The 10,677-nt window shown below is 39.6% G+C and overlaps 1 protein-coding gene across 1 annotated transcript in view; it reads left to right on the top strand.

Annotated features, from left to right (window-relative positions):
- PPP2R5A (protein phosphatase 2 regulatory subunit B'alpha) overlaps positions 1-9,392 on the top strand; it is a 44,056-nt gene extending 34,664 nt beyond the window's left edge. Inside the window, exons 9-13 of the mRNA XM_027890747.1 lie at positions 3,938-3,988; positions 4,906-5,025; positions 5,117-5,244; positions 7,339-7,440; positions 8,182-9,392. Of these exons, the coding sequence (XP_027746548.1) occupies positions 3,938-3,988; positions 4,906-5,025; positions 5,117-5,244; positions 7,339-7,440; positions 8,182-8,308 (528 nt within the window). The 3' untranslated portion in view covers positions 8,309-9,392. The remainder of the gene's footprint in view (positions 1-3,937; positions 3,989-4,905; positions 5,026-5,116; positions 5,245-7,338; positions 7,441-8,181) is intronic.
- The last annotated feature ends 1,285 nt before the right edge of the window (positions 9,393-10,677 follow it).

The following is a 10,677-nucleotide window of genomic DNA, read 5'->3' on the forward strand; positions in this document are numbered from 1 at the left end:
TCAATTACATATTTCAGTGTCACTTGTTAGAATTGTATAGCAGTGCTGTCTGTGCTATCCTGATTAAAGATCCACAGGTGGGGTTTTCCTAGGGGATAAAAATTAAATCCAGAACAGTTGTTAAGAAAATGCTGGGTCTGGAAGGGCAGTTCTCTTAACCTGTGACCAAGATATTAGTGGCTCAAACTTTTATTTAAGTCTATGCTCTATCATGCTTGTCACAACTGTATTCTCTCCTCATAAGAAATAAAATTTCAGTGTTTTTTCTATTGATTCCTTGTGCTTAGCCACTGCATGGCTAAGTTGTAATGTTTTAGGGAATAAACAATCCCAAAACAAGTTGAAAAGAATAACGACACTTTATTTAGACAGAACTCTGAAATTCCAAAGGCGCTGTTCCTGTTCTGTCTCTTCAGTTCCTGGGGTGCCTCTTGGCAGTCAGAATACAGGTGCTTCAGGCATCAGTGGCTTTTGCCAGACAATATCCCATGATACATATTGACAGCTCAGCTAAAAAGGGGTTTTGCAGTGCTTCATGCAAGGGCTTTGGCAGGGCCCATAAAAAAGAAGAGAGGCCCAGGGCAGTGCAGCAGCTCGTGGGAACACAGAATGAATGTCAGACCAGCTACAGCAGAAACTGGTTTTAGTTGGACAATCAGAAATATTTCCAAAACAAGTAAGGTAGTTTTAAGTACTTTATTTTTTTTTTTGTGACAGAAAAATGAAGAGCTTATGCAAATTCTGTTTCTTTTTCTATAGAGAAAAAAAGATAAACAGCTTGGGGAAAGCAACACTGATCTTCACTGGTCTTTCAGTGGAAGCTTGTTTTCTGCACAGGCACTTCAGTACTGATGTTCCCCATCAGCTGACAAGTTATTTTGTAGGTGGTGGAAGGTGTCCAGCAATTTGCTTTGTGTGCTTGAAAACATCTTCTTTCCCCCTGTGCTGCAGTGTTCTCAGCTACACTGGTCAATTAGCTTATTTTGTAGGATAGGGTGAGGAGAAAGGAATTGCATAACCCACATTCCTTAAGCCAAGTGATAAAACAACCCAGGCATTTTGACAGTTAAAGTTGATATGTGAGCAGAAAGTGTGTAGTATTACATAAAAACCTGCAAGAGTGAATGAAGTGACAACGTGACAAAGTCAGAACTTCCTGACATGAATTTACAGAAGTGTGGTGCAAGATCCAAACCCAGACTTGGAAGTGAAGAAGGCAGGGCTTTGAACTAGGACTGCCATTGTGCAATTCTGAGTTTTGTCTGGACTGTAGTATATACAATTCTGGTTGTTTCTTAATCAGTAAAGGAGAATTTAGAATGGAGGAGACAGGAGAATTCACTGCAGAGTCACTGCCTGTGTTTGCTTTGGTCGTTACTCTGAGCGCACAGTAAAACGTGCTTTGTAGAGAAGTTGAAGTTAATAAGATGATCAGCTTTAAGAAACTTTCTGAAATGCTTGAAAAATAAATGTTAAAATTTGGGGCAACTGATGAGATAGCATTGGAAATTTTTCTTGGCTTTAGGTCAAGTAATATTTTAAGAACTCCATCAGAAGGCTGTCTTCACGCATACCTTCCTGTTATTTTTCTGGCAGGAATTGTCACTCAGGGTCAATTTAGAGGACATTCAATCTGAGCTCTTGTAGCTATGGTAGTCTGCCTCAGGTCAGTGCTGATGTTTGCAGAGCTGACAAGAAGAGTTTGTTACCTAACCCTGCTGAGTGCAATGGCCTTTACATTGAAGAAATCAGGCTAAACGTGCAGTCCTTGTATGTGGGACAAGTTTTCTAGCAGGTGCCTACTGTTGTAAGTCACTTTATGGAAATTTTGTAGCTCAAGGAAGAATATTAATCCTAAGCCTTTTGTGTAGTAAGAGCAACAGGATTTCAGATCTCCATTTATATTGACTACTTCTTTGAATAAAATCTATAAACATAGATGTGAATGTATCAGCTTTTTGATATGAAAGCACAGTCAAGCTGGAAACTGATATTCCAGCAAGGAGGAGCAAGAAGTCTTCTTGACGTGTATGCTGTTAAGCTCAAACTTGTTATTTCTTTATCAAGTTGAGAATACAAGTCTCTGTAGCAAAGTATACTCAGACATTCTTGCAGTAACATCTGCTGGAAAGTGGACTCTTCTAGAAAACTCAGTTTTGTGCTCTTGCTCGAGACCAGTAAATTCATGTTCCAGTTAGGTGTGTGTGGTAGGTTCTCGCACTTTTTGTTGGCAAATGTGCTTGTCTGAAGTTGTTTGGCTTACGTGCATTGCTCAGAGGGAAGGGAGGATGTCAGCAGAATGAGCTGTTATACCTGGAAATGTTTGGGTTTGTTCTGTAGAATTATGAAATCTCAACAGAGTCATTCAGTTTTAAGGTAACTAACAGAAAATGGATTTGAAGTATTTTTACATACACAAATTTAAATTACTAATCTAGCGAAACAAATGTAATTAATTCATGCAAGTCTGACTCCTTGGAGGAGAAGCAAGCGAGTGAAGGACTGACTGATCCAGTAACTGCAGTGAAGTGGGGGAACTCAAAACTTCTCCTCCCTCACTGTGCCACCTGCCCCAGCTCTTCTGCTCCAGCAGCAAGGAGGCCAGGTCAGTGCCTGCCTCCAGGCGGGGAGCTCTGCCTCTGGGCCAGAGGGCAAAGGTGTCACCCGTGTGGGCTGACCCCGACCTCCTGCTCCTTCATCGGTGTCAGATGCTGCTGTTAATATTCCAGTAGTCTGCGTCTTCCAGCCAGCTGGGTGGAACTGTATGGTCAAGGCTTTGTGGGGAAACTCTTCTTTCCTTGTAACTTGCTGTGTTTTTGTGGATTTGAGCATAGAACTTTACCAGCTGCCTGAGGCTTCTGTATTTGCTCAGTGTCATTTGAAGCGACAGTCAGTTGTGTAGTAGGGGGATGTGTGAGTATCCTAGGATAAAGACTTGTGGGCACTTAAAGTCATACTGACTCCTTCTTCTGGAAAACCACTTTTGGTAGTACATGTAGTGGTGAGTAAAACAGCCAGCTGGAAAGCCAAAAGAATTCCACATGACAAAAAGCAAATATGGAAGGTATTCAAATAGGCGAATAAGTTTTCCCTTTGGATTTGATCAATTAGGTGCTGTTGTATCATAAAAATAGAGGTCCCTCTCTCGGAATGAAAGCTTATAAGGCTCTGAGAATGTTTTTGCGTCTGAGACATAGCTACAACTTTTTTTTTTTTTTCAAGTCAGCATTAATTTTATAATTTAGATGCCACATGAGATGTTTTCTTTCTAGGAAAAATGCCTCCAGCCTTTCTTTGTTCTCCCCATTCTCTTAGGTGCTGAACTTTCCACCTAATTTTCCTGCCTTTTTTTTTTTTTTTTCTCCAGTCTCGTGTAAAGTAGCATAGATACTGGAATATATTTTCTCTGCAATTTCATGTCTTTCCTACTTTAGTTTCCAGTCTAACATTTCATATTCTAGCAGAGAAAAGGAAGAGTTGGAGGCTGTGGCTCCTCTTAGAACCTTGTTTCTGCAGGCAGCATATAGTGCTTCCTCTCAGGCTCCAAACCTTTGATGCCAAGGTGCCCCCCGAAGTATGGATGAGTAGAAGACAAAAAAATGTTCTGTGAAATTTAGCCACGGGGAGGTCAACTTCATATTGTGATGCTCTGATGTGATCAGTTTCCTATCAGTTAATGTATGCACTGGGATGGGAGCAGAGTGTGAACAGATATATCACAGACATGCAAAGTGATCGGGGTCTGTTATTCTAATAACCCAAACAAGATAAATATTTAAATGAGTGGTTATTTTCAACGGGACTGCATTTAGCTGTATTCAGTTTTCACTGAAACACTCTGGATAAGGAAAAGCAAACTAGTCCTTTTTTTTTTAAATCTTATCAAGTATGTAATAGAAACTTGTTCTGCTTTAACTTGTTTGTATTCTTCATATAGGTAATCAGAGGACTGCTCAAATTTTGGCCCAAAACATGCAGTCAGAAAGAGGTTGGTTTTGTCTCTCATTTCTGGTGTCTGCTGTGAAGTAAAATGTCATGGGGCACGTTCACAAACCTTCCCTCTGCTGTGCTCAAGAGATTTTGCAGAAAACTTGGAGTTCTTGAAGCTTCTTGAGGCACTCCCCTTTGTCATGCGACTCAGTGCAATTGTTTTGTATGTCTCTGTTCTCACTATGTTAAAACCATATTCGAAGTTGCATTCTAATTAAGATATTGTATAAAGAAACAATTTTCTGAGGTGAGAAATATTTTTAGTAGGTATAGACCAGGCTGAAGGTAGTCATCTGCAACGTGACGCTTTTGAGATGCTGAGCAAGTGTCTTGTAAAGCAAACATACTTTTTTTTTGTTTTGTAGTATGCAAATAATTTTAAACAGTCTTGGGAAATTTTTGTTTCGTGGTTTCTCCTGTGTAGTTAAAGGAGTTTAAAAACCAGAAGTTTGATTTATGCGACCAGATCCCATCCATGACAGCTCTTTAAAAGTTAGGATCCCTTAACGTTGTTGTCCTTGTTTCTCCAAGTGGTGTTAAATTTTTCTGTGCCACCCACCCAGTGTTCTGCTGGTTGCAGTTTTATAGGGGAAATAACTATTTATCCCTTCAAAACTTATTTTGGATATCTTGCATAATTGTAATCTCTGCAGCCGTTCTTGAAATAAAATGCAGAAGCAGTTTGAAGTATTCAGAGTGTTTACACAAAAGAAGTCCAAGAGGGGAGCTGTATCCTGGTAGCTGAAATGGACGATTGACTTCTTTTAGGCTGCAAAAGCCCTGTGAATGTCTAATGTATTGTAATTATACACACTGTTCTTTGCAGGATTCATGACTAATGTATAAGCTGTATTTTGTTTCTGTTTACAATGGCGTTTTTAGAACATTCTCATTCCTTTTTTTTTAAACAAACAGGTAATGTTTTTAGGTGAAATTGAAGAAATCTTAGATGTAATAGAACCGACACAATTCAAAAAAATAGAAGAGCCTTTATTTAAGCAAATATCCAAGAGTGTGTCAAGTTCACATTTTCAGGTAAATAAAAAAAAAAAAAAAGGATTAAAAAACCCCCCAACCTTGCAATAGCTTATTTTATAGTTGTTGACCCCTAAACTTTGCGTTTCAGGTTGCAGAAAGAGCTTTGTACTTCTGGAATAATGAATATATTCTTAGCCTGATTGAAGAGAACATTGACAAAATTTTACCAATTATGTTTGGCAGTTTGTACAAGATCTCCAAAGAACACTGGAATCCGTATGTAATGTTTTAACTTTATCTATATTAAATAAATTGTCCACTGTTTCAGGTTTGGATTGTGAGCTTATAAATTGATTTCATTTTTACTTAAATAGACGAATGCCACTGTTAGCTATATTGTGCTTTCACTGTTCTGCATTGTTATGATGGAGACCTGGAATTTATTGGGAAAGTATGAGGAAATCGGATGATGGTCTTTATATTGTAATGACACTTGATCTTATGTGTTAGTTCAAAATGGAGATTAATGCTACTTAGACCAAAACCATTTCCAAGAATTGCTTCTGCTACATTTATGCTTTACTGCTTTAAGATGAATCAGATTCTGTGTCTTAATAAATAGTTATTGCTGCCCAGTGAGATAAGAAAGGAAAAAGATACTCTAAGAGTAATGCCTACCACTATATAGGATTGTAGGACTGAGAAATGAGTGATTACTTCAGATTGTATTTAATGCCACAAGTTAAATATTAGTGTTTTTATATCATGTTTGAAAGATATTGAAATACTAAAAAGCAAAGTGTGCTGGTGCCAGCACCCTCAATTTAGTTACAGGTCAGTGTGCAGAATGTGAAGTTTGTGCAGGCAAAAGCCAGAGTGAGCAGGAGCCTCCCACAGCCCTGGAGTAAATCAGATGCCCTGTTTTTAAGCCCTTGGAGGCTTTGAAATTATTCTGAATTTATCTAGGTGGTGTGTCTAGTTGTAAATCTAGCAGCTGAGACTGAATATGAATTCTGGGGAACTAGTTCTTGGAGCATCAAGATACTTGGGACCTCAGCAATTTGGGAAAGAGAGACATCCTCCAATCTGTAGACAGAAGTTGCTCTTTATGAAGGAAGTAAAAGACACAGAATAATTGCATACCTTGAGGACAAGGAGGTTTGGGGAAGAAAGTCTAAGCCTTTTGTATTAGTCTGTTTTGGAGGGCAGCAAAACATTCATCTTGGCTGTCTGATATGGACTTAATCACATACTCAAAATCAAGCTTTTCCTCTCAGAAAACCAAAACTCTGAATAAGCTTTTGACTTCAAACCACATGAATGCTAGGATGCAAAAAAAAAAAAAAAAAAAAAAGAAAAAGGAAAAAAAGGGTGTAAACAGGCAAAGCATACTGTGTGTTCTGAACGAGTGCAAGGCACTGACAGACAACTGGGAGATTTCCTAGGACAGAGTGTACTGAAAAGGCAAACCTGGTCCTTTGGTTACTTCTTTTAGGTTTTTTTTTTTTACTTATTTTTCAAGGTCACAAGGCTGCAGCCTTGCAGTCAGTGGGGAACTGCTAGTGAGGGAAAAGATGGGGAAGACAGTTTACCTACTTTTTGATTAGTGATAACCTTAATGCCAGGCACCTTTTTGTTTTGTTTTGTTGCTATTTTTGTATTTTTCTGTGTAACTAAGAGAGGGTTTAAAGGAGATAAACAACACAGTGTTTAAAACAGTTCATTGAAATACAAATGTTACCACAAAAAGAAGGATACTTAATGTGGAAATAAGGGCAGCCACATAACACACAGCCTGTGCTGCACAAGCTGTTGAGTTTCTTGAAGAAACTAAGGTACCCAAAACCATTATCTGATGTTCTCGATTCAGTTCTCTAATGGGGCATGTGCAGCAACACTGCCTGCTGCCCAGAAACGCTGCTGGGAGAGCTTTGTGTGGTTGTGCTAAACTATGCTCCTGTGGCTCCACCGTTGCCTTCTTGAAGCTATTTAGCCAGCAGTTTTATTTTTCTAGACTCTCATATTTCATTACTCAAATATTACAAAGTTGTTGTTAAAACTCGGTTTATTAAAGGTTAACATAATTGAATGCCTTTTAAAGTACAGCCACAGCATGAATAATTGTATCCTGTGCATATTACAGAAGTCAGGAATTTAAGGTTAAATAGCTGTTTCAAAAAAATGTTTAACTATACTATAATTTCCTCTGTAAATTAATAAAATGAAAAGGGTTTTGTTTCAGAAACTCACTGACCTTACAGTAGTATCTTGAATAAGAAACTCAGAGTCCAAAATAGAAATCAAATGCTTGTTTAGTGAAGTTAATTTTGTCACTGAGTAACTCTAATGGCTGTGCTGCTTCTGTTTTAGAACCATTGTGGCACTGGTATACAATGTGCTGAAAACCCTGATGGAAATGAATGGCAAGCTTTTTGATGAACTCACAAGCTCATACAAAGCAGAAAGGCAAAGGTACAGGTTCTTTTTTCAAATGCCCGTTGCAGATTGTGCCTCGAAGGTGTAATTTCAGATGTTACTTTGCTGTTGTGCCTGTGGGGTTCTGTAGTGGAACTGCTCACCAGATGTCCCTTGTGTGACGCTCCCATGTGCAGTGATGTGGTGGGAGCTGAAGGCCCAGGAAGTCCCCAGCTCCTCATCCTGCCTGTGCAGGGAGCACGTGCTCTCCTGTGTGGTGAAACTGGGCTCAGCTGCTGCTGGCTCTGCTGCCTCAGGGGTGTCTGAAGAGAGCTTAGCTGGAGAATGCCTTCTAGCTCAGCAAAAACATCTTACCCTACTAACCTACTGAGCAGCACTGCTGGAGTAAGGGAGGCAGGGTGTGTAGGTTATCCTTGGCCAGCTGAGACCACATGCCAAGTATCCTTTCAGTAGCTGTGTTCTTCTCCCCTCCTAATGCTTAGTCCCTTAATTTGTTTGCATGTGATAAAGAGGCTTCTTAGAACTGCAGCTGTCTGTGCAAGGCCACACTACAGCAATTGTCTGCGTTTGGTGGAGCAAAGCTACAGTTTCACCACTAACTATTACTGATTTGTATGCTCACTTTTTAATTGAGGAAACTGTGTGATGATTTCCTCTAAAAATAAGCTTTGGAGAAAAACTTGTAAGAGGAATTAGATGTAAACAACAGTTAAGTTACTGCATTTCCAGATTGTGCTTAAAACACATCTGAAATTGATCCTTCACTCTTTTCTACAGAGAGAAAAAAAAGGAATTGGAACGTGAAGAGTTGTGGAGAAGGCTAGAGGAGTTAAAGCTTAAGAAGGCGATGGCAGAAAAGCAGACTCACAACGTGCTCAATGCACATAATACAAGTGCCAAATAAAAGAAATGACCACCTCTACTCGGCAGACATTCTTTTTTTGTACCCTTTTGAAATATATAAGGATTTGCAAAAGAAACCTCATCAGTATAATAGAAACAGCCAATTTTGTTCTCTGGCAATTGTAAGGATTTGAATTTAAATACAGCAGTTAAGTGATGTCATTACCACAGCATATTGTAAATTTGTCTAATTATTGATAGACTGTCACTTCCAACGTTTCATAGAACTGAATTATCATCCTTAATGAGTGAAATAATTATGGGAGTGGTGAGAATTATGACTTGAATTTTTGATTGTGTTGCACATAGGTGGTATAGTTTGCTATGTACACATTTTTCTTTGTTTTGTATGTGCTTTTCACATTGCTGCATACTTTGGTTAAGATGATAGAAAAGGCTTCTAATTGTGCTGTATTTTCTCAAATAAAACCAAGGTACGTTACCAGTAACTTGAGATACTCAGTATGTGCCCCTTACAGCATTGAAAGGAACTCGGATACAGTGCTGTCCTTGAATTCCTGATTGGAGTCAGATTTAGATTGATGTAACGCTCACATTAGAAGGAGGCAAGGTAGGGAGAGAGTCAGTGGCAACAGATTGGGGTGGCCAGTGCCTCTACCCCATTGTTGCTGTGTCTTGGTCCTGGGCTAGTTAGGGATTTCCTCCTGCTACAGCTGAGGATGGAGCTTCCTCTAGAGAGCCCATCAATGATGCTCCTCATCAGCCCAAGGACCCTGCAGCTTACTGCAGGTCTCTCTCACAGACTATCTTGGATGTTTCTGTGTTAGTTTTAGCATCTCATGGACTGAAGAAGAGACCAAAATTGGCATTATTTTTTTTTTAATAGTAAAGAAGAAAGTGAATGTCAAGAAATAGTTCCTTGTTTTCTTTAAAGAAAATGCAGTCTGTTTCTTAAAGGTGGAAAGCTGACAATAGAAGTCTTGTCTGTTTACTTGATCAAGTATTTTTCACATCTTTTATCAGAGTACCATTCCAATCTCTTAAATTGCAGTTGTGTGGAAAAATTTTGTAATGAAAGATCTTTGGGGAATTGAGCAGCGTTCAATAAAGTCTTTATGTTTGTATTTAGTGCTGTACCTCACATCTTTGTGTTTCTGAAGACCAGGAGAATTAGAATGGCTGTTATGAACAACCTTCTTAAGTGCTCAAGTCTCTGACTAACCTGAGGCTTTTCACCGAGTGGCAGAAGTGTTGGAGGCACAGGCTCCTGGGGATTTGGTTTTGGTGAGTAGGGTGGAAGGCTTGGCTCTGCTCCCTGGTGGTGAGAACAGCTGAGGCAGGTGTCCTGTGTGGCTGGTTTACTGACACTAATCGAGGAGTTTCCGGGGCTGCCAGAGTCTTTGCTACACTGTTTGAGTCGACTTCATGACACTTTTATTGTTGCTTCGTTTTTGCTTCTTAAGTAATTGTTTCACAGAGGGATATGGGACTGGCACTACCTGAAGGGGTTTACACTTCCAGCAGCTGTCAGATCAAAACCAATTAATTGCTACTTTCTGACTGTCAGTTTTATATAGAAGGGTAGACCCTGCCATGGGAGCTGGTTGCCCGAAATTTGAGGGGAAGGGAGAGGAGGAATCCTTTACCTTTCATAGTGCTTTCTTCTTGAAGGGAGAGGACCATCACACAGGCACAGCTCACCTCAGTTTAGTGCTTCAGTGCCTTTTTGTACTTAGAAGAACAAACCCCTAAATTTGTGACACAAAGTATTTTCAGCTGTCCTATGGCCTAAAGGAAAGAACTTACATGAATGTTGGGGAACTGAACACCTTGCAGTGATAGGAGGAAATCACTGACATTTGTAATTGTTACAAGTTGCTCAAAGAGTTACAAATATGGACATCAAGCTTAAGTAATACAAAAACAACACAGTAGCTGTAAGAGGCCTTTCCAAATTGTGCAACCTTTGCAGTTATAATCAGTCCTATAAATAGGTATGTAAAAGAAAGGTTTCTTGGCTGGGACTGTCGGGCCTGCTCTTGTAACAACATTTCCTTATAAAACAAAACATCTTGACAGCTGAGATGTAGTGACTGAAGTGGACTGCTGTGGGAATTTACGGGGGGGCGGGGGGGAGAAGTAGATACTGCAGAAAGGAGTGTATCCTTTATTTAATGACACCTCCTACTCACCCCCCAGATGTGGTTAAGTGTCTTCCACCTTATCTTCTCTGTGCACAGGGGCAAGGAAAGAAGAAAAAACACAGTAGGATCCAGCAGGAGGAGCAGCATCCATCAGTACCTGATCTAATTGTTGTTTCTAAATGCTTTTCTAAAATCCAAGAAAGAGCTGCTATAATATTACTTGTTAAAGAAACACTTGGGTGTTTCTTTCACACTGAGGAATCAA

This window comes from Empidonax traillii, unplaced genomic scaffold (assembly GCF_003031625.1).
Source record: "Empidonax traillii isolate 1590-97213 ecotype Southwest subspecies unplaced genomic scaffold, ASM303162v1 scaffold296:size1881848, whole genome shotgun sequence".
In the NCBI taxonomy this organism is placed as follows: domain Eukaryota; kingdom Metazoa; phylum Chordata; class Aves; order Passeriformes; family Tyrannidae; genus Empidonax; species Empidonax traillii.